At 41.1% G+C, this 24,836-nt stretch overlaps 1 protein-coding gene across 1 annotated transcript; it reads left to right on the top strand.

Moving 5' to 3' along the window:
• Positions 1-1,477: 1,477 nt before the first annotated feature.
• IL20RA (interleukin 20 receptor subunit alpha) lies at positions 1,478-23,932 on the top strand (the record flags this gene model as incomplete). Its single annotated transcript, XM_080341947.1, has 7 exons — positions 1,478-1,577; positions 16,062-16,191; positions 18,062-18,240; positions 18,931-19,106; positions 20,068-20,212; positions 20,736-20,875; positions 22,994-23,932. 7 exons carry the CDS (start codon positions 1,478-1,480, stop codon positions 23,930-23,932), a joined length of 1,809 nt encoding a protein of 602 aa, XP_080198073.1.
• Positions 23,933-24,836: the final 904 nt, after the last annotated feature.

The raw sequence follows: 24,836 nt of genomic DNA, 5'->3' as shown, positions 1-24,836 counted from the left end.
TTGCTCTTAACCACCCTCTTCTACAATTTATATGGAGTAAATCCACAGAAGTTAAGGTCTAATCCAAATTTGCTGTGATGTAAATGTGAGAGACACTGTCCTGCTAAAATTAGTTACATTCTTCTATCAATAAGTTGTTACATATATCCTTTATCTTAGGAAAAAAGTGGAGTTGCAGAAAAAAAAGAGCAAATTACGTGAAAACAAAGCTCCACTGCGATGGGTGATAGAGGCAGCCAGAGGTGACAGCAGAGTATAGGCAGTGCCAAACTCTGGCAGGGAGCAAAGATACACAATTTGGTTGGTTGATTGATTTTGTATTTTTGTCTTTTTCCCTTTAAAAGAAAAAAGAGAGAGAGACACACTGGAACTGAGGGGCTAATTTCACTCCTTGTAACACTGACAGACTCAACTATGTGTGACAACGATTCCACTCTAGAAGCCAGGCTGGTCTTTCTCAGGCTTTAAGCGAAATCAGCTGGGACATTTCCAACAACAAGGGTAAGGGAACAAAAAAACACCAGAAGGCCTCTGCCCTCCACTTCTGCTTAAAATGCCAGTTATGTTTATCTACAAACGATCAAGAAGCTTCAACAGAATGTGGAAAAAATTCTGGTTAGAAAAAGCTGTGTGACCTTTCATCAAAGCAGCTTTTTGGTCTTTGTGAAAAATTTGGCCAAATTCATTGGGACACACTGTCCAGAGATGCTGAGGTGGGAATGCACCTCTGCAGACCTTCTGGTCCCACCAGGGTCAGATGGAGCAGGGTGGTCAGCTCTGTGATCAGTTGGATTTTGAGTATCTCCAAGGATGAAGACTCCATAGCCTCTTCCCATGTTCAAACACACCAATGCAAAGTAATGGGAAAAAATCAGGCATCATGAGTTCAAACTGGAACACAAGAGGTTCCACTTAAATTTGAGAAGAAACTTCTCAGTGAGGGTGACAGAACACTGGAACAGGCTGCCCGGGGGAGTTGTGGAGTCTCCTACTCTGGAAACATTCAAAACCCACCTGGACACCTTCCTGTGTAGCCTCATCTAGGTGTTCCTGCTCTGGCAGGGGAATTGGACTAGATGACCTTTTGAGGTCCCTTCCAGTCCCTAACATTCTGTGATTCTATGATTCTGTGAACACCCAAAGATGTAGCATATTGACCATCAGCTTCCTCTGGAAAAAAAAAAGGGGGGGGGGGGGGGGGGTTACTTATCAGTGAAAGCACTGAGGAGTGCAGTGGAAGATATCCCTCGCCTTGGAGAAGGCGCCACTCGCCCCGGCGGGACGCGCAGCCCCCCGCCTGCCTCCGCGGGAGCACCCTCACTCCCGCCCCCGCGCAACGCAGCGCTGCCCGCCCGGCTCCTCCTCTCCTGCCCTGCCCTGCCCTGCCCGCCCCGCCCGCCGGCGCTCGGCTCCTTCCACCTGCGCGGCGGCGGCGCTGGACAGCCGGGGCGCCCCCGGGCCGGGAGATGTGAGCCCCATGAGCGCCAGCCGGCCGCGGCGGGGGGCGGCGTCCTGGCTGCTGGTCCTGCCGCTGATCCTGCTGCCGATCCTGCTGCCGTCCCCCGCGGCGCACGCAGGTAGGTGGCGGCGCTGCTCCGTCCCACCGCCCGCTCTTGCGGGGCCGCCCTAGGCCCGCGGGGGATGCGCATCACTCCCCGGGCTGGGGGTGGGAGTCGGGACCCCCCGCGCCGCGGGTCCCCGGGGTCGTCTCCGCGCTCGGTTATCGTGGCACGCCGGCCCCGCTGAGCCGCTCCGTGCCGCCCCGCTCCCTCTTGCTTGCAGGCAGCCCGGGAGGCGGCTTCTGCCACGGCTGGGGCGCTGCGTGCCGTTCGTGTGAGACAGCGGTGCCTTTATTTAATATCGGTGTTTCAGGCCTCTGATACTTCACTGGAAGAAGAGGACTGGTATTTCCACAATGTTGCTTCACCTTTTTCTTTTCTCCGTAGTTATGCTGGGATTAGGTTTTACAAGCTGTATGCTAATTTACTTTCGGCTGTAAATTGATAGCATGCTGTTGAGATAGTCCTTGTAATATGCATCGGGTTAACTCCCCATATATCTTTGGTTTTTGTAACTTCCTTTGTGTTTGACAGTGACCAAACCCAGCAGTCCTACCTGAGCAATGAAGAGGCAGATTAAAACAAAAGGCAGGATGGCTTTTTGGTAGAGAAATTCAGCTCATGTGCCAGTGTCCTGAGTGACTCTGCTTCCCTTCTCCCATCTGGAGACTAGAGCACTCCTTCGGTGACAGCCACCCATCCAAACACAAGGAGACAGGGAGCAGCAAAGGTGACAGCTGGCATGGGCTGTGCGGACAGCTCTAACAAGAGTCTTTGGCATGAGTAATGATGCTATTGAGTAGGAATGAGCTTGTAAACTGTAGCTGTTGAATGTGTGTGCATGGTGGTTCCCCTGCTACTGTTAAAAGCATCAGACACTATTTCTTTTTGTATATTCCTCGAGTATAAAACTGGGCAAGGCATTGCGGAGATTATCAGGTCTTCTGAAAAATCGATTCTGTGCTATTTTTCTCTGCTGCACATGTTGCCTCCAAAACTAAATACATAAGGATAGACTCTGCTCCCATTCAAATCCACACCAAAACTTCCAGATCCTGTGAGAGCTGGATGGCAGTAAGGATTGTTCTTCATAACCTGAATGCTCTTGAGTAGTGCTAAGTACTGTGCCTCCATTAACTCCTTTGGCAAACTGCTCCATTACGCATCTGTGATTTTTAGTGGCTTTCAGAGATACCAAGGCCAGCTTCTTTTTAGGTAACTGATCACATTGTTTTCATTTTATTCAAGTCATCAATGCAAGTGTTTTGGAAAATCTGTATAACTGGCATTGAGTTACCCTTAAAACAAAAATTTAAAATTTGATTAATACTGGTTTTGCTTCCAAAGAAGGTTTGGAAAAATATCAAGGGAGTTATGTTGGTTTTGACTAGTGGTTTTAGCTGGATGTGATTTCAGGGTTTTTTTGACAGAAATACCCGCATGGAAGGGACAGCTGACCCTTTCACTAAAGGCTCAGAGCTTCCATTTTCACCTCTTCAGTGTGAAACAGTAAAGGTTGTTTTAATTCAGCCTATCAGTATTTTGCTAATAATGGAAAAAAAAAAAAAAGAGATGCAGAAGTGTCCTGCTCTTTCTCCAAAGTGAAATGATAGGTAAAGGAGTCTCTTTTGGGTACTTTCTTTCAAGAGAAGCAGCATGGGTGCCAGCTGCAAGCAGATGCGGTCCTGAAAATACTGCAGTTGTCCTGAGGGCTTGATCTGGTGCTGAAGTAGGAACAGACTGCACAGGAGCCCAAGTGCCATGGAAAGCAGTTCTACAGCAGGACTTCGTTCTCAAATTCTTGCATCTTACGGGATCTGTCCCATTCGGTTCTCTTATCGAGTTCCTTTCTGAACTCTGAATTTACAGTAGAACCTTTGCAAAACACTTATTGTTTTCACTGTGGTGTGTTAGTAGTACAATCTTATTCTTACAGGCTATCTAAGCATTATCTGGTTTTGCACAGGACAAATTTTTACTTGACATAGCACTTGAGGGGGATTTTTGTAAACCGGTGTTCCATTCACTGTACTCTAAAACAAATGAAAAATCATGGAAAATGCGAGATGGAAAATAAAATGGGGAAAATGGAAAATTCATTGTTTAATTGACAGGATCAAGGAATGTAGCATGTTCTTCTTCACCACATGAGCTTAGTAATTTTTTGTATGCAACTCATAAGAATAGGAAGGAACACCCTGAATTTTGGAAGCAGTAGGATCTTTATCTATTAGTTTACCAAGCCCCATCTTAAATCATTCTCCATACTCCTAGAGGAGATTTCGCTGACCTCATTATTCTGAAATTAGAGCAACCTTTAATTTTCTAGCTCATAGATTCCAGTCTCTGTCCTGTAGATCTACACAGAAAAATTAAAAAGCAAACCAACCAACCACCACCACCAACAACAACAACAAAAAAACCCAGATACTACAATATATGCTTATTATGAGGAGGGGAAAATGAGCCTGAATGCTGTACTGCAAAAATAGAAGCCTTTTGATATATTGAAGGTGTACTTAATATTTTTGTTCAGATAAGGCATATGATTTTGAAGCAAATCTCTCAATTATTTCACTAACTGCTTTTGTCTGTATTGTGATGCAGTCTTGGAACTGGATTTCTTCTCGAGTATGTGCTCCATCAGCATATCTAGTATAAGTAGAGCTAGTCCAATGTTAAAAAGAAAAAAACAGTAATGTGTGTAGTGTAGACAAGGTTTTCTCAATACCAACGTTTTCATGTAACAGATCTGTTCCTGTTAGGTTTTATTACTCAGTAATGTAGACATAGCCTTAGGTCCCACTGGAGTTGGTACGTGGCTGTACCAACTATGGTTTTTTATGATGGGACCTTGAAATCTTCCCCGTTTTAATGTTTTCTAGCAGTTGCATGAGTTTCTTGGTCTGCATTGACACATCTGATTTATTTTACTTGTCTTTCATCTTCTACTTTATCATATTTTTTTACTAATAAATAGATCTACACTCTGAGAAGCAGCTTCAGGCATGCCTTTAAGCAAATGTCAACATGTTTTCTTTCACAGTTACTAGAGTGCTGAAAGGTGCAAAACATCCCTTTTTGCTCAAGATGTTGCCCTGGGAAATACAGAATAAATGGATAAAAGGGGTCATGGATTTGCAGTTATGCTATTGAGATGGAGTTCAGGGACCACATTGATGCCCAGACATATTTTGTCATGTTAAAGCCATCCAGAAGGCAGGCAGGATTCCAGTGCTAATAATCCACATCCTTTCCTTCTTGCATACCCACAGCTAATCCTTGAGAAGGCTTCCTGATGTCAGCACACATGCAGTGCTTTAAAAATTTTAAGTCCTGTGTGGATGCTGCTCTTGGATTTGAGAGAAGAGTTTGAGAGACTGGCATTTGCAATTCACTCCCCCAGAAAAACAGAACAGCAGAAGCAACTTGGTTCAGCTTATTGTGACAGAAACAAAGCCTGAACAACCACTTCTGTTCCTCCATGAATAGCCTTTGAGCACCAGTCATAATTCGTGAAGGACAGAAGTGAAATGCTTAGCTCCAAGTTTAACAGTGCTGAGATTTTTAGATATTGACACAACATGATTTAAGGTACATTTTGTAACTTAAAAGAGGCTGATCTGTTGTGTTGACACAGACAGTAAATATTAGGTGAAGTATTAAATAACATACAGAAACATCAGGTTATTTCATAAATAAGGCCTGCACACATAATAAATAGGCTAATTGCCCTGTGGATATACTCTGTAATGTCCATGTCCTGGGAAGTTTACAAATTGCACTTGAAGTTGTGGCTGTATGTTACCCAAACACAGTAAGAACTCACAGAAAATTGTCTTCTTTGATTAGCTTAAGGATTCAAAGAAAAAAAAAGTTCATGCAAAGGTAGAGAAGTGGGGAAAGATATGGTAAAATACAATAATTTTTGAACCCTCAGAAACCTTGACTATTTTGTGCATGTAGTATTTTGTGTTACCGAGTATATGTCTATATACTCAGCAGGATTGAACTGCGTTTGTGGTGGTGATAATTTGTGTGTTTACTGGAGGGGGCATTAAGCTTCAGTAATAAGAGTGGAAGTATGGGGGCGGGGGGACGGCTGATCTTGTGTTTTTATGTGTTATTTCCTGGCTCTCTGCCAGCATGAAGGAGATAAGAATAAATTAAACAGTAGTAAATAAGAAGGGATGTTGTCATAAGGAGAAATATGGTATATGAAGAAGTAGTGTCATGTTCATATAATCAAAAGGCTTACCCTTTTCATCTCCACCTTTCAATTTCATGTCAGGCTGTTTTGGACAATGCTGTGATCTGTGTCCTGGTGTTTGGCATTGCTTGTGATTTCCACGACGTAGCAGATTCTTATTGCCTGTTAATTAGGAATGGAAATGGTTGAAGGAGGTAGTTCATTCTATAGAGGAACTTCAAACACTATTGGGATTTGTGATTAAACTCTAAAACTCAGATGTGCTTTGCAGTTCCCCATGTGAACATCCAGATTCATCATTCTAGCTATTGACTTTACCCTTCTGTGACTGTTGTTCTCTAGTGGCCTCTATAGTCTTAATTCCAAGAGAAGCAAGTGGTTAGGATTACTCAAGTCATTTGTGCATGTGTGGTTCCAGTTTATGTTTGTTTTTATAGCTGTGGCTTGTACAGATTGATTTCTGCTGGTTGATTTCTCTCCAAGTGTTGGTTATCTACAACTACAGGATTAATACCTAAGAGAGATAAAAATCACTCTTTATGAGCCAAACAAGAGCTCCCATATTTTAAGCTTAGCTTTGTAAGAGCCTAAATTTTGGAAGCCAGGCTCATCTCTAGGCAAAAATGAGGTTTCATTAGAGAGCTGAGTTTAAAAGATATACAGATCTGTTTGTGCTTTATACTTGGCATACCAGCAACTTGCAGGTTTTTATCCACTGTTCATCCTATCTTGAAAAAAGTACAGTAGGAAATGGAAACAAGTTTTAGGACAGGAGGTATGGGATAGTTTATATATGAAGAGATTAAATAAACTATATCTCTTTCTTATGGAAAACAGATTATTTTTGCTGTCTGTCTGGCTACTGCAAGAGTATTTTAAGGTCAATAAAGGAACAGGAGGAATACTGTAGTTCCTTCTCTTCTTTATACCCTAGCACTTTGAGTTAAATTTCACCTGATAGCTCAGCTATTTTTCAACGTTCTATTTTCCACTCCTATTTCTGCGATGAGAACAGGAATGTGTCCAAAGGGAAGTAAGAGAAGAAGAATGTTACTTCAGGAAGTGCAGGGATCCTCTATGCTGACACCAAGGTTTATGTGTTTGAGCTTGGTCACACTCTGTGCACAAAAACACACACAAGTGTGTATTACAGCTCTTAGATGAAAGGGCTTAATTTATTTCGTACTGGTTTCTTAAAGGCTAGAGGAAGCACTTGAGCCAGTGTTTATTATTGCATTTGCTTTGCATAAGACTTCAATTCTCTTGGCTTTCTTTGTCTTTTCCAAAAATGCATCAATATCCTGCTCTTGTGGGGCTGTGTAGTCAAAATAGTGAAGTACAGGAAGCTTGGAAGCACTTAAAACTGCCAGAGACACATGTAATTGCTGACAGGGCTTTCCCCCACTTTAAGAAGGTAGCAGACAGATGCAGGAATAGACCTGTTCAGCTCTTTGAGTATAAATCAACTTGCAACAGCTCAAACATGACCATGAGCTGCCGCCTTCATCAGCCCAGGTCAGGTTCCTGAGCTCATCACAGTGTGCTGGCTGTTCCCTGGAAGGTCTGTGACACCACCACTGTCCTTTGGATCCAGCTGTGTATGTTACACATAACACCATTTACATTTAACACCATTTCTGAGGCAATCTTTCAGAACTTATGTGTAAAAGATGTAGGTGATTATGCTGAATAACTTCCTCTGTACAGCAAAATCACTTTGACTCTATAGATGGGTAAATGAGCCTGAAAATCATGACTGGTGGTTTTAACAAAAAATTCTTGTTGAGTACAGGAAAGACAGTAAAAATAGTACTACACCTATAATTAGATACTGACTTGTTCATATCTGAAATTACTGTGGGACACTCTGAACAGTCATATAGTGCCTCAAAATACACCAGCCCGCACCTGACAGGAGACCAACAGAAATGTACCCCAGGAAACCTTCATCTCTTGTGAGTTCTCTACAAGTAGTTGATTCCCAAAGGCACTTATGTCCTTCATCATCTGTGGGGAGAAGTGTAAATGTGGGAGACAAGAGGGAAAAAATAATTCTGTGAGTACTTTGAGTAGCACAGATGCCCAATGGGCTCCTTCACATCTGCGGGGGTATCACTGGCCGGTCTCCAGCACCATGCAAGAGATCAAACCTAGAGCCGTGCTGGCTCTTCCACAGGGTGAACCTGAAATTGCCTCTCGCTGTTCGCAAGTACTGGCTGGGGACTGGAGATGGGCTGTTAATGGTTGTTCAGACAGGGGTGACTGTGTGACCCCATCAGACTGATTGCCTGTAAGAGATGAGGCATTGCAAGTTTGCTGGGGGTGCTGGTCCTTTCTCTCAGATCTTGGATGCAGAAGGTGGTGTTTGATTTACATCTTTTCAGGATTGCCTTTCCCCCAGAAATGAAGGCAAGTACTCATCCTCCGTTGACACCACACTCAATCTTCTGCCCAAGGGGAGATTCAGATTCAGAAGGGGGGTTTTCACTAATTAAATTAATTCGGACTCCAAGAAAAGCAAAATCCCTTCTCTAGGCAAGCCATCAGTAGGTCAGAGAGCAAACAGCAACACCTTTTAGGCAATAAATATAGTGCTGTCAGTTCTAACTGGACTGGTTTTGCCTAACAGATATTAACCAGCACTAAATGATGAAAGCCAAAAGTAATTTTTTTCTCAGTTTATGTGTGGGAAAAAAATAGATATTTCATGTAAGGATGGATTAAGAGTGTTCCAAAATGTGGTGTATCAGAATTTGTCTGATAACTGTCACACAGCGTATTTTTTACAATATTTCAAGTAGAAAACTTACTTAACCTTTAGGTATTTTGAAAAACAAGTTTAAAATGTCAGAGGTATTCTAATTAAGTTTTCATTTTTCTTGACTGTTGGGTTACGATTGATCTAAGCAGCAATACATTGGTAATGCTAAACATGTTCTAAGGAGAAAAGAAAATCCTCAAAATTAAATGCTGGACAGTTGGGCTATTTTTAATACTTTATATAACTTCAAAACTTCTATTTTAAAAAGCAGTTATTGTCTCACAAAATTCTGTCAACAGTGGGCTTTGAAAAGTAATTTAGTTCTTTTTGACAGAAAATGTTTTTGCATTCTAAACTTAACAAAACCACATTAAATTTAATAATTAAAAAAAAAACACAACACAAACACAAAACTCTTCTGATGGGTTACGACTCCAAAAGCCTTGAAGGGGTTGCAAGTAATTTTAGAGAAGCACACCTTGAGTTTCACTCACCTTGTTTCAGGCCAGTATTGATCACTCAGCATCAATAAAAAACATACCTACAATAACTTTCTCCTGTTGGAGTGTATCAAGGAGACGTTTTTGTAGCAGAGTGTGGTTATGTAGTACAAGCTCTACTCTTGCACTTGCAAACCTTCAACACATTGGAAGAAAATTCGGTTTGTTTCTGTCATTCAAGTTAGCAAAAAGGAATGGATGTTAGCTGCCACAGCCATCTCCTAGCAAGTCTTCAATGAACTGGGAAGATTTTCTCATCCTTTCTGAAGTTGGATCTTTCTGGACTGAGTCTGAAATGTTCTCTATAGGGGTGTTTCTATAAGTTAGGACATGGTTTGGATGGATTAATGCAAGACTTCACACGGAGGGGGAGAGCATGTCAGGGCAAGCCACAGCTTCAGTTCCTTTTCTGCATCCCTCCCATTCTTCAAGCCGTATTTCTACCCGTGCTTTTTCCCCAAATGACCTCCAGGGGTTCCCCTCTTTTCAATAGCAGCCTGTTTATTTCTTCACAAACAAACCCCACATGGCCCCAGTCTCATCCTTCTCTCACATTTCCCCACCACTTCTCTCATGCTTTTCTGTCTCCTCCACTGCCTGGTTTAAATTGAGTCATACGACTCTGTGCCTGTCCATTACTTTCTCTCCCCTGTGCCCCTTGTGAAGTGATGGGCTCCGGTTCTGGGAGGGCAAGAGTGCGCTTTGTGGTTTGCTCTCAAGCACTGCTATGACTCGAACAGGAAACAACCTCTGTGCTCCTCCCCACATTCCCACCAGCGCTGCTTGAGTCACAGGGTTTCACTAACCCGGCTTCGTACCCAGCGGTCTCAGAACTCCAGCAACCCACCAGGAGAAAGGCAGCTCAGCTGTAATGACTCCTCCTCCTCGTTATCCAGCCCATTGAGTTCTAGTCTAAAAGAATCAGCACAGAGAAAAACTATCAAGCCCACTCAATTTTTTAAAAGTTAACTCATTTATTGAAATGGTTGCTAAGATGACTAATAGCAGGTAATGACATTTACCAATGCATATTCCTGGCTTTGCTGGGTTTCCCTTCCTCTCTGTAATTTCTGATCTCCAATTTTGGCTCGGTTCCCCTGTTTACCGCTTGGTGTACTCCCTCACATTCCTGTATAGCAGTGTCAGCTTGCTTCTGGCTGCAGATGTGCCACAAAAGGCAGGCCCAACCCTCTGCTAGCGAGCACCACTGAACACGATGCTCAGTAGACATTTGTTCTATGACCATTTTTACGTTAAGCTTAAACATGCATTTGAGGGAGTAGTTTTTCACTGCGAACAACATAACCGTTGAAACAGATGAGCTGGAGGAAGAAAAGAGAGCTAAAATTTATTTAAAAATTAAGAGCAGCAACACGGAACGAGGAAGCAAGATTTTGCCGGACTTTGGTGGAAGTCACTCAAAGCTGAACAGAAAGGCTAAAGAAAAGGCAGTGGCTTACAGCACTGCCAGAATAAAACGTTTGGTGTCCTAGATTGCTCCCAAATTGCTTGATGCTTCACTAGTGGGTCTAAGCTCGCATTGGGAAAAGGTGAAGTGGGGAGTCAGCCTGTTTGAGAGTCTGCCTTCTCACCAAGGTGTGTGAGTGTGGATTAGATCCATGGCCTTGGAGTGGCACCTGCAAATGTTGAGGCACAGGGAGTGCCTGCAGCATTGCCTGTAAATTCGGTGCACAGCACAAAGGAGCTGCTTCCATCAGAGGTGCTGCCAAGGGCTGCTTTCAAGTAAGAAAATACAACAGTAATTGAAGCCAAAGTCTCTGTCAGAAAAGGAGTTCCTTGCTTAAATTCTGAGATGATTGTAGGGGAGGAGTCCTTGGCTTTTACTGCTGTGGCTATGGGGAAAAGTTGTGTTGCAGTAAGGAGCACCTTTCTGTCTTAATGCTTTCCACACCACTCAGTGTCTTAAATTATAAGAGAAACCCTGTGACCTTCCCTGTTGTTTTATTTTATTGGATAATTTGATGTTTGCAACCTTGTAGCCACGCCACAGTAAAATCCAGCAGATGATTGCTCTTTTTGAGAGCAGTACAAAAGGAGTCATTTCTGTACCAAAAGGTCAGCTTTCAGTGGGTTCTCTGCCTTCTGTCTACCCCAGAACTTTAGCCAATATACAGGAAAAAAAAAAAAATCTATGTTTGTATATATTTATGTGTTTTCATGCTTTACAGCTGCTAGGTCACACAGCTCAAATGAAAAGTTAACAAATCTGTTTATAGCAAGAGGGCACAGGGAGTTGCAGCTGTGTTTGTTCTGCAGTATTGACATTAAACACAGCTCTCTGTCATCGACATAGGCAGTGGTGCCTCCTAGCAGATAAAAAATAGATACACTGCATGGATAATAGTTGTAACGTGGAAATTACGTGTGTTTATATTTGTATTTGTGGATGTGTATTTATGCGTTTAGAGATAGATAGATAGATAGATAGATAGATAGATAGATAGGGCTATAACTAAAACAAAGCTTTGAACAGTACTGACTTGAGCAAGGCACATACCTGGCAGGGAGCCCTACGTGATTAAAACTGGCCAGGTTTTTAAACCCAGCAGACACTTTCACAAAGAGAAGATGAGGCACCTGCCGTGCCATCTTTTACTCATGTGAATAATCTCACTGACGTCAGTGGGGTTTTTGGTTCACACGTGAAGGTGTTTTCGGGCTAAGTCACATCTATTTTGAAGAGTCTGGCAACAGCTTAGTCTAAGCTCAGAACTGGGCTCTTCCTTGTGACGGTGAAGTTTGCAAGCCTGTATTATTGCTTTCTTTCCAGTCCAGGTGTGCAGTCATGAAGATTTAAAGAATGATATTACTCAAGGTTTGATTTACAGCATTTCCAAAGACGGTAATAACAGCTTTAGGTTTTTCCATGCAATAAACAAATAAAGTGACTTAGTTATACTGGGAAGTGATGACAGCCATTGCAGACTATCGATGAGACAGACTAAACCTAGCAAAACATGTATGACTGATTTTTGTTCTCACGTAGGCCAGAACAAACTGAAAATACTCCATGTGACACCCATGCCATTAATCCCTGTTAAAAGAAATAAAATCAGAATATAACTGAATGTGTTGTGTTTTAAGACAAGATACTGAAATAAGCAGCTGATGCACATATTTGAGTCCTCTCCTGACTGGTAACCATGGAACATCCAAGCTCTATGTATGATCTATTTTCTACGCGTGCCTCCTGATACTATTGAGCATCAAATAAACATGAAGTAGTTTATTCTTAACTCTTCCTGGAGAAATAGAGGAGTATGGTAGTTTTATTCATGCTTTACACATGCAGAACTGAGGAATAAAACACTTGCTTGATTTGCTGTAAGGGCAAACAGAGCCTTTACTAGCAAGACCAGAAATAGAAACCAAATCTCTGCTTTTGCAGCAAATGGAAAGTTAACAGTCTCAGTCCCTCTGCCTCCCAAATCACACAGAGCTGGGGACAGGTGGGAACGCACCGGCAGTGTTACACTGCTTTAGATCTTGTAAAGATACACACTGTGGGTTCTACATGCTGAGATTGGCTCAACTGCTGCAGTCAGTGTTTCTGTTTTGAAACTTCACTTACCACAGCAGAAACCACACTGCGAGGAGGGAAATAAGAAAAAAAAAAAATCAACAAAAAACACCCTTACATGCTACTAATTTTAAAATATTTTAATGTGATAGACAAATGCATGACTCTTGCTACTTTAAAATGTGCTCGAGGAATATAAATGTTTTTATGTAAGGATGGACAAATGTCAAAAGGTACAGGCAAACAAAAACTATCTACAAAAACTATCTACAAAAACTATCTACAAAAACAGTGGAAGTAATTTTCCTTGCCTGTGATGAGCTGGCTGCCTCCAGACAGTTCAATTTGGTGACTATGGATTAGCTATATAAACAATACACATTTCAAAAATGTTAAAGAAAAAAGGTGTGGAAAGTGAGCTGTTAGGGAAGTTTTTAGCTGTCCTGTACCTGATTCAGCAGTACTCCTGCCAAATTTATTACTACAAAGTGTGAAGCCAGATTTGTCAGATAGTGTAAGAAAACATATCAAAATGGGGCTGGCAGTGACCTTAAGAGATCACCCAGCTTGTCCCCCTGCCCCTAGGCAGAATCAACTAAATTAGTGTCATTTCTGGCAGATGTTTCTCTAATCTGCCCTTCAAAACATTTGGCAGACCTCCCAGCTGACCCATTCTCACATGTTGCTCCTCTTCCCATTAAGGGGTTACTCTCAGTGCCCCTCTTTTTGCAGAAACTGAACTCCTTTCTTTTTCCTCTTAGTTCAGGGTGGATGTGTAGGACAGATTATCCTTCTCATGTGAATATTTACAGTGTTTCCTGCCACTTCTCCCCAGACAAGGTGCATCTCTGATAAGTTTAATTGCTGAGGAAGCAGAGATGGAAGCTGGTGGGCTTGACCACCATCTCCACTGGAGGGAGAGAGATGCACCTGGCCTGGTCCATCCTAACTAGAGAGATGAACAAACTTACGGAAAAGTTTATCTTCCTGTGCTCTTTATGACCACTGCAGAGTAGATGCTTTGCTCAGAGCCCAAGTTACCAGAGACAAATCTCCTCTTCATCTGCTGCTGTTTAAGTGCTAGAATTTTTTTAGGCTTTCCACCAGAGGTTTTTGGAACATACATTCTCCTCCAGACTCTGTTTCATTTTTAAATCTCTCCTGGCTGGGCTTTTTCTTGTTCTTTTCTTCACTGATTTTAATGAGAAGCCTTTTAGGGCTTTGATTCCTGGAAATCTAAGAAAATACCTACGTTGTATTTCCTCCTACTTGAGAATTGCAGCAGCAAATTTGTTTGTGCCTCAGTCCTTCCCTCCCTTGCTACATGGATTACCTGGTTGCCTTTCTCAGGGTTTGGGTAGGACTGGGTGACTTTGGCTTTTGGTTTGGTGGGTTTCATTTTTGATTTTTTTTTTTTCGAATCTCTTATTCCAGGTTGTTGATTATGCAGTTCATGGGCTTCCTGAAGTCTCATACACTTTAGTGCTGGGATGTGGTACAAAGAATGAAACTTGATGAAGAGATGATTTCTTGTAGTTCATGTAATGCTGGTTTTGTGTTGTTCTTCTTAGTAGCATGCACATTAGTGGTTTAAGAGTTCTCTGTTTTATTGAACAGATGTTTCAAATTTTTGGCCATTTTCTTTGCTCCTTTGGGCAGCTTCATATTTACATTTAGATTAGTTTCACCTAAAGCAGTTGCAGAGGACATTTATTTGGGGGGAAATCAAAACCTTTTGTTTTCTAGGTTCTGTATCTCCTGCTTGGAAGCAAATGTTAGAGTAAGGCAAGTTCCTGGAGATCTCTTTCTAGTGCTTTCACATTCCCTGACATCCCAAAGCTTTTTAAAATATCTCTATAGCTGAGTCTATAGTTTGAGCTCTTGCAAAATGACTGTCACTGGACATTTCTGTGTCCAAGTGTTCAAGGAAGTGGGACTTTCTACATACGTTTTGTAAATGAATAAGCTTGCCCTAAGGACTATACCTGATGAAACTTGTTCTCTGACTAGACAAAAATTGAAAGCCACTGAACTAGCTGCTAACTGCTAAAGATAGAGCAAAATTAGAAATACCCTCCATGAACAGCTTTACGATCTGAAGATACGAGCGCAGGCATATATCAGAGTTTCTTTTTGAACATTAACATACAGCTAGAGACTTAGAAAACCCAGAGTTTCCATGTAGACAATTTAAAGTAATTGGTCTCTATGAAATTGCAAGGAGGTTGTTTTAATAAATGTATCGAAGAGAAAAGCTTTTACTGTCTGGCTCAAAGACAGCTAGGAGTCAGCAAGTTAATGGTGGAAAATGGTTGTGACTTTTGCTTAGAAAAGCAACTGTATGGTACATATACAGGCGGACACATACTATTACTCTAGTAATAATGAAATATGCTACAAAAACCCTTTAAGGTCTGCTTTAGAAGTCACAAAGGTCAAGGAGGTTCCCTCTGTTTGTGTTAATATGTGTTATTTCCCCCTTTGTCTCTTTTTCTTATCTTAAGAACTAGAATTTCATCCCTGGAGGAAGAGCTTAAAGGGTTTTGAAAAGTCCTGAAAAACCACAGATTCACTTTTTCTCTTCCCCATTATGCTCCTGTGGCCACTCTCAAGGAGAAGCTCCTTCCCAGGAGCTGCAGCTTCAGGTTGCTCCCATGGGCGCAGGTCTCATGGCAGGAGGTGCTGGGACTGAGTCACAACTTGGAGCTTGGGATGCTACCCCTGGGCCCACAGGCCTCCACTTCACAAGTAATTTAGCAAAGTGAGCATCTCCATTTGATTTATGAGATGAGGAGTCTGTGTTAGGAAGAAATGAAACTGGATTCTGAAGAGCCCCAGGCTTGCTCGTTTGTTCATTTCGAAAGCTGGTGCAATGAACAGCAATTTAGATGAGGGTCCTAACAGTAGGTGTTCACTTTTGACTTTCTGGAGAATCACCATGGATGGTCAGATGACACTGGGGCTATTGTGATTAACCAGTCTGATCCTCCAATGTGAAGTCACACGTCTGTTGGTAAAGCTGTGTTTGCAGTAGACTCTGCATGTCTTTTCAAAAATACCTGGTTTGATTTTTAAAAGTCCACTCAACTACAACAAGAATTCTACTGAAGCATCAAGGGTATTTTTACAATCTCCAGTGTTAAATTGTTCTGATACTCAAATGCTTTTATGAAATGCATGCCTTTTCTAGGCCAAACTTTTCCAGCTTTAGCTTCCAGTCCCTGAATATGTCCATGTCAATGACTGTCATAAATGGCAAAGCTATTTTTGCTAGAGAAAAAACCCATAGAGATGGACTGCACTAGCTAGGGACACTTTCAAAAGAGACTGAATTTCCATGGCTAACAACTTTGTGCTTTTAATTATAAGAAAGGTAGTATATAGAATTGTATGCCTTACTTTAAAATATGTACCTATTTTGTTTCAATTGGAAGCATATTTATTAGCAGATTCTTAGTGTATATTGTTCCTTTCTCATTTTCTTTCTCAGGAGAGTTGTATTGTTCTTTGCCTAACCCTAGGAATGTCCATTTTGAATCTATAAACATGAAGAATGTCCTTCACTGGTCAGCACCAGAAGGCACAGGAGATGGAGTACTCTACAGGGTGAAGTACACAGTGTAAGTTGGTTTGTCTATTTTAACCCCCACTGACTTTTATTTTGGCATTTAAAATAATAATTTAAAAAATCTCAGTCAAGGTAGGGCTGCTGAAAAGTAAAGAAAGGAGAATTAAAATGTGCATCAGATTTAAGCACTATAGTTTTCAACTTTTACTTCTGGTACTGCTTACTTCAGATTTGGTTTAAAAAAAATATAAGGATAATTTCTTCCTATTAAAGAAGTGTAGAATGCAACATGGAAGCTTTCAGGGGCATTCCTGAGAAATGAGACAGAAGAACAAAGAAGGACTGTGCTGTGGATTGGCATCTGTACAAATTAGTCTTCTGTACACATTTAAATGGATCTGGAGATGTAGTATTTAATAGAATATTAACACCACCCAGTGTTTTGTTGGCCTTTTCTAACAGACGCAAGTCCCACAGTTTTCTTCTGATCCCTCAAGTCTCTCTAGTCTAGGAGAAAATCCACTGAATTTAAGAAGTATCGTAGAAAACCAAGTAATGTGATTACAATCAGGCCTTTCTGTTTTCAAGGTTTGCACCCTTGCAGGATATCAAGGAATTTGAGCAAGGACCAGAATCCATTTCCCTTATTCTCACTGAGAGAGCACTGGGTCATTGTGCAGGACAGTGATAGAAGTTTAGCTTAGTAGCACTGGAGTCATGGATGACATAATGCTCCCAGTTTTTACCTCTAATATGGACAGTTCCCTCAGTCTAGTAATTTTTTCGTTGCACTGAAACCACTTTAGACCTCCTGAAGTTTCCTGTAACACATACTGGCTACTAAAAAAAGGAAGGAACTGTTTCTACAGTCAGAGACTGCAACCTCTTTTGTCCAAATCTTGCTTGCTGTGCTAACAGAGGAATGACACCATCCACCTCCTAGAAAAGGGAAGTGTGCTCAGTAATTATGGAATGAACAGTAATTGTATAGAAGGTAAAATGCTTAGGAAGCACAAGCTATGCTGACTCTGCAGGGTCAGTTGGCCCACAGAAGAGTCTGTAGTCACAGGTACGGCCACCTCTCACGCTGAAGATGAAAATACTCATATGTGCTCCTATCTGCCTAGGAGAGCAAGGTCTTCAGCTCAGTGGAAAATGTTGGTGAGCAATACTCTCTTGCTGTCACACAGAAGCTGCCACATGCCCTCACTAATCAGCAGCCAAAGGGGAATTATTTTCAGCATAACATGCATTTGAGGAGTAGGAGCTTCTCAGCAAATCCAGGCAGGAATTTTCCAAGGAAACTTTGATTTCTTCTACTAGTGTGTAAGAGTTGGTCAGTACTGAGACATTGTTGGTGACATGTATATGCCCCTTTTTCAGCTGGGGGGCTTTGAAGTTCATTGTGTTCCAATGGAGTCTTTCTTTTAAACAAGGAAAAGAAGTAACAGCCAGCAATGAGTAGTCTCCTGCCCACTCACCTTGGAGACCCTGAACATTGTCTGTCTCCCTACACCAAGATGAGCCACTGACCATTCTGACAGAACTCTTTGTCTCTAACTAAATAGTTATCCTGTCTCTGTTATTCTGTGTTTAGAGTTTAAACTAAAGCTGTGGAGGCTGGAGTTGAGAGATCTTGGGTCTACGTAAGCAAAACTCAGATTGATATCAGTAACATCCCAGTTAGTTCCATATGACCTCTTCTGGATATGGCCTACTCTGATTTATTTTTCATTAAAAACTTGTGGAAATACATTATTTTATCTCAGCTGAAGTTGGGAATCCCTTGAAATTGCAGATTCCTGCAAAACAAGTAAACTGTTTTATCAGCCATAATACCAGTTACTGTGCCATATTATCAGGTTACTAATATCATGGCAATAGCATTTCAACAGCTCCTTTCTCTTTCTTTTTCAATATAGATATGGTGTTGGCAAATGGATTAGAAAGCCAGAATGCAGGAATATCAGTAGAACATGGTGTGACCTCTCCAGTGAAACATCTGACTATGAAGAACAATACTACGCAAGCGTGAAAGCCTTTCTAAATGGGATGTGCTCCGACTGGATGGAGACCACACGATTCAACCCTCTTACAGACAGTAAGGAAAGCAAATCACACAGCCAGATGTTCAGTGGCCTTGATTAATACTGTCTGCTCAGACTTCATGCATATAATATTTTATTTTTAACATGAGGTTATGTAGAGCAATTAGATTTTTTGCAGTTGTTTCACATTTATGCTTTTGGCAGAAGTAGTTGAAATAATCATAATAGAATTTGGATGTGTGTCATATATGTGGTCTTATATATACTGGATATTCTTTTATGCTATGGTAAAGCTTTACTCAAGGCAAATAAAAGTTGTGGCACATCCACAGTATAAAGAACTCTGATATTGAAAAGGCTCTATTAAAGCAAGCAGTAATCATACTCCAGAGCAAAAATATCTCTTATCTGTGCCAGATAACCTGAGAATATACTGGTAATTTAGCTTGTTTTAGCAAATTGAGTTTCAAGGTTGTTTATCCTGTGAAGTCAAAGGAATTTCTAGGCAAAATTCCAAGTCTGTGTCCACCTTCTTACACTGTAAAGTTAGTTATCTTATAAAACGTTAGTTAGTTATCTGATCGAACAATTGATTTATATTGGTAGAAAATTATTTTAAGTCCTACTTAGACCCCCCCAAAACATTACAAAAATTTAATATCATCTATTTTAATAAACTGTATGGCCAAATCATTGTGCCTCTGCTGCATTTGACTGCTTTTTGTACATGTTCATTTTTCCAGCTAAAATTGGTCCACCCACGCTAAGTGTATCTTCCACTGAGAAATCTATTTCTATCATTCTGACTGCTCCTGAGAAGTGGAAGGGAAGTCCTGAGGGAGAATCCATATCTCTGCTTCAAGTGTATCCTGGCCTGCAATACAACGTGTCTGTCCTCAACAAAAAAACAAAGAAGCGGGTAAGCTTTGACAAGTCTGAAGAACTGCACCAGTTATATCTGTCCTCTCTGCTCACTGAAATGTGCTTTGGCCGTAGCAGCATGGATCGAAACAGAATTCATAGACTAATAGGAACTGTGTAATCATTCAGGTTGGAAGGAAGCTCAGAAAGTCTCTACTTCAAAGTCCTGTTCAAAGCAGGATCAGCTCTGAGCTCAGACCAGGTCACTCAGAGTTTGTCCAGTTGTATCCTGAAAACCTTCAAGGATGGAGACTGCACAACCTGTTCCATTGCCTGCTTTTCCTCTTAGGAAGAAAAGTGTTTCTTTATATCCAATCTCAACCTCTCTTTTTGAACTTAGGTCAACTGTCTCTCATCCTCCCATCACCCAGCACTGTGAAGAGTCTGGTTTCATCTTCTTGATGATCTCCCTGGGTGATCCTGGAGGCTGTTATTAGGTCCCCCTGAAGCCAGGCCTTCTTCCCCAAGTGGAACAAACTCCAGGTCCTCATCCTTCCCTCTCAGGGCAAGTGCTCCAGCCTCAGCCATATGGTGATCCTCTACTAAACTCACTCCAGTTTGTCAGTATTTTCTGTTCTTTAACAGAACATCCCAATTTGAAAGATTTTGTGGAACTGTACCTTGTGCCTTTTATTGGCATAAGCGTCCGGACAGGGTGGGAGTGACACTTTTGCTCCATTGCAACATCAGCATGAGAATGTTGACTAGTGCTAGTACACAGTCCTACTTCATATAAAACATGAAATTGTTCAGTAGTGGTAGAAGAATGATAAAATATTCAGAGAGGACATAACATAATTGTATCTGGAAAAAAAGGGTGCAGCTGGCAGTTCTTAAAGTATCATTATTCTTTCCAGAAAATTTGTGTGCTTGTGACATGTTTTGTATATAAGATCTTTACCTTCCCATAAGTGAGGAGTTAAAGGGGAAAAAAAAATCCTCTTTTTTATGTCTTCCAGTGGTTCTTCTCCATCAGCAACAACACCTTGGTTGTGCCTTGGTTAGAGCCTGGAACAGCTTATTGTGTCAGTGCACAGATATATGTTACAACACCACTTCTGCACAGTGGGTTCTCTGAAGAATATTGCATTGCTACTTTGAAAGGTATGTGTAAGCTGGCAAATTACAAAAGGAAGATCCAAGTTACAAAAAATCATTGTGATTGAGTTTGTAATTTCTTAATGTATCCATTCTGAGAGTGAAAAACTAGCACTGTTTCTCCTCTCTCTGTGCATCTGTACTGATGAGAAGAATCTTTGCCTTTAATAACGTAGCTGGGGTCTGCTGACTGGAATGTACAACAGTACTTCAGAATAAAAGGATCTACATTCTTTGAGTCTTAGTGAATGAAGAATATTTTTTCTCCTTGAATGAGCTCTGAGAGCAGCAGAGCTGCGTCAGTCTCATGGGTCAGACGTCAGTAACAGGAGAACCTGAGGGAGGGATTGTTACTTATTGTTTAGAATTTAATTTATAATTTAGGTAGTAATACAGAATTGTCCTATAGCTCAAATGTAATTTAAAAAAAAATTCTGTATATTCAAAAATCAGTGTAGTGAATGCACATGACTACCTGAATACATTAAAAAGTTGCTCAGTACAATGAAAACTTTTGTTTTGTTAACAGATAAAACAGCAGATGAGACTGTAACAATCGTATTTGGATATGTTCTGCCTATCATGCTTGCCGTCCTTTTTATTTCAGTGACATGCTATTGTGTGCACAGGTATATTCACATCAGCAAACAGAAACATCCAACAAATCTGGTAAGTGTTCGCTGTTGCAGCAGGTCACTGCCAACCTTGGCACTCACAGGACAGCTGTGCATTTGCCAGGGCTCCGAGTTGACTGGGAGGAAAACCATAGCTGGTTACAAATAAAAGCTCTAGTTGCCATTCAGATCAAGAAAAAAAAATCACGTTGAGGGTTATTAAATGCAAGAAAAATAAAGTAATAACTCAAGTTAGAAACTGTGTCTAAAAAGATGCCCAGGTGTGAAAAGATGACCAGCACTAATGAGGATCAGAACAGAGCTGTTGGTTTGGGAAGAGTCATTGCCAGAAGCAAGGTTTGAGGTGCACTGAGGCAAATTCTGTTAGGAAGTCAGCACTCCCTAAGTTGACCTAAGAAGAAACAAAATAGAGATTCAGTGAATTAATTGGCTGAAATCAGAAACAAGAAGAGAAGATAATTAAGCAGTGCAGAAACTCCGTTATGTTTTCTGGGACTATTACTGGGTATTACCACATCTTACCATTTAATTGTTATTGTGAAGCACACATGCATCATACGGATAATTTAATCTGGATTTCAAGAATACTTTACAATACTGCACCATTTTGTAACACCCCAAAATGTACCAAAAAGCACATTTTGTTATTTACACGATCCAAATAAACTTTCTGTGTAAAAGTGTTCGCCAGTTTCTTAGAGCTGCAAATTTTGCTAATTTTTAGGAAAAAAAACAAACAAACAACAAAAAAACACCACCAAAGTCTAAGAAACACTCTGGGTTTCCAGCTCATGAGCCCAGCAGAGCTTTCTCACAGTTACCTCTAAACAAGTTGCTCAAGCACAAACATGCAATTACAAAAATGAATGAACACTTTGAGGTTAATGCAATCTGCGTGACACTGTGGGATGGGAGATACAAGTGAGATGGTTTCAACATGCTGCTCTTTCTGAAGGAATCTAGAGCAGCACAGAGGTGACAGGAGAAATGTTCACAAAGGGACTGTGGGTTCAGAAGGAGCAGAGCAGCTACTGCTGTAGTGTGTTCAGATGTGCAAGGAGACACCTGCACCTGACGAGGCACCAGCTTTATCACAGCATCCAAGAATGTAAAGTGAAAAATTGCCACTCGATACCAGACTAAACTCCAACTCCAGGAGGTTTTTTCTCTCCAATAAATGCATAGTTTGTGTGTTGGGTTTGTTGAATTTTTTAATGACCACCCTGAAGCTTCAATTTTCTTTCTCCACCTCTGGATTCAGTTGGTGTTAAGGTAACAAATTACTATAGACCTGGTATTTTAATGATGCTTTCTGGCTTTCTCAGCCTACAGACTGTTCCCTGTGGGTCAGGGGGAGGTGGAATAAGCAGTTTGTTTTGACCTGGGGGACCTTTCAGACTACCTGGTGCATGGATTAGTGCTCTTAGTCTCCCATTCAAGCTTGAAAGCACTGAAGTGCAGATTCTGGTGGTTGTTTTTCCATTGCACTTTCCTTTAGTGACTGCTCATACAGTATTTATTCCTGTTAGAAATATTATTCATTTCAGGAAGATTCCTATTGTTTAACTAGATGATTTATCACAGAGTCACAAAAGCAGCCTGTGACAGACTGCACAATGCAGGCTCCATACACTCCACTTCAACCTTCTGTATAGCTTCCTCTCTGAAAGGAACCGTGATATTATTAAATTCTCTGTAAGCTATGCCTTAACATGGTACCTGACTCTGTGCTTGTGGGATGTGGTTTTGAGTGTACTTCCTCATCACTGGCTAAAAAGAGTGGAATAGACTCTGAAATCTGTGACCCAATGACAACTTGAATATTTTCTCCAAAGTCACTTGAGTTTGTACTGCTGGAAACAAAACCTGAATTTGACAAAATTTTTCTAACCATTACTTTGACAAGGGGAAGATGAGAAAATGGTTATTGGAGCTGGTCATAATATCATTTTACTTTGGATAGAATAAAAAAAGTCAAACATATTAACACTCCTGTAGGTTTATATGATGAACTTACTACTTCTCTAAATTGAAATAACTTCCTATTAAGGTCTAGTCCAGCCTTCTATTTAAAAATATATGACAGTATAAGAAGCGCCAAGATGGTGTTTTTACTATACTTCATTCAAAATATTTTTTTTTTCCTTTCCAGGTGTGGCACTACACTGACAAATGCAAGGAAAAGGTTTTCATACCATGTGAAAAAATAGTGATCAACCTTATCAGTGTTAACATGGATGAGTACAAACCATCTCAGGAATCCAATCCTCTATCAGAAAGGAAAAGTCCCCACTATTACACTGTTTACAATGGCACCGAAGGAAAGGATTTGCCTTCAAAAGAAGTACTAGAAACAAAACACTTGCTTGACATTTTACCTGAAGAGAATTCACATGAAAAGGATATTTTAGCAGAAGGAGACCAAAATGGGAAGCAGCGATCTTATACCCAGCCTGGAACAAAGAATACTTTGAGACAGAAAAATGCGGAGGCTGTAGAATATGAACATGATGTAAGGGCTGAAGACTTCAGTCCTGGTCAGAAACTAGAAGACCTCGGTTTGAAAGAGAATTCCTCTCCCCCCAGGGGACTACTAGATGAACGATGGATTGCTTTGGGGGACTTGATTAATATGAAAACAGGACAGCCATATTGTCCCCAACTAGAGCTGCGGGCAACAAACTCTTGTTTGGGACAGGAAACAGAGGAACCTAGTTGGAAGGTGGTTGATGCAGCAGATGAATTGCTGGGTGAGACCCAAATCAACTTGGTGGACTTGGATACTGAAAAATTGGGGCAGACATCCTATCCTCAGCTGGAAAAAGCAGAGCAGGGCCTCATGGACAAAGAGGGTGGACAGACCATATTAGTAGACTGGGATCCTCACACTGGAAGACTGTATATTCCTACCTTGTCCAGTGTTGAAAATCAGGTGTGTGAAGGAGTATTCAAGTGTGATGATCGTGACAAAGAGGGAATTTTGTCCAGACTGTATGAGAAAGAAGTATCTGATGAATCATCAGAGGACCGAGAAATGTATCTCCTACAATTCAAGGAACAATGGGAACTGCATGTAGAAATGGAAGACTGAACGGTAGTTTTCTAGAATGTTCTAAAACGCAAAATCTTGTTTCCTTTGCCAAAGAGAGTGATGGACTCAGTGGAACAAACACTTCTTAATATATTAAAGCTTTCAGAATCATCTCAGTTGAACAACTTATTCATGATGTGTTATTTATAACAGTTTCTAGGCATAATATAAGTGATTTCATCTCCTATCAGAAACCCCTCAGGTTATGAGATTATCTACTTTTAAAAAATATATATCTATTTTTACAAAGGATGCTGTTAGGATTTTCACACTGTAATTTCTACCAAAACAAATGATCAGCATTTGAAAGCAGCTATGTTTAGTAAATAAAAAGCAAAAATATGACATTTCGATGAGCTATTTTGTCACAATGCAGTCCTGTATAGGTCTTACTCCTGCTACATGTAATGGTTTGAGCTGACTTTTGTGGAAGTTAAGGGCATGCCAGTATATATTTTGTTTCTGTTTTATAAACATTCTTCTACTTAATGAAGTTCTTATCTATTTCTCTTGAAAGTCTCGTGTGAGGTGCAGGGTCCTGGCCATACTATGCCGCACAGATACTCAGCGAGCAGCAGTTCTTTTAGCAGATGTGCCTACAGGCTCGACAGACGTAAGGGAGAAGCAAACAAGCATTAGTTGCATTTTGAATTGGGGGAAAAGGTGACACAAGGATTTGGTGAAACGCCTATAATCTTCCTGGACAGACTGTGTCTCACTCAGCCTTAGACACTCACAGTACAGCCTCTGTGTGACTCACGTCCTGCAGGTGACTTCAGTGGCAGGCTGGCATGACTCGCTCACATGGAGACGTCTGCCCCAGACACACCACTGCTTCTTCAGACACGTCTCACTTGCCATGGCAGGTACCCAGAAAGTGTACCTGTGGGCTTTTTCCAGTTAT

The sequence above is a fragment of the Nesoenas mayeri genome (assembly GCF_963082525.1).
Source record: "Nesoenas mayeri genome assembly, chromosome: 3".
Lineage (NCBI taxonomy): Eukaryota > Metazoa > Chordata > Aves > Columbiformes > Columbidae > Nesoenas > Nesoenas mayeri.
This window is presented reverse-complemented; position numbering and strand designations above follow the sequence as displayed.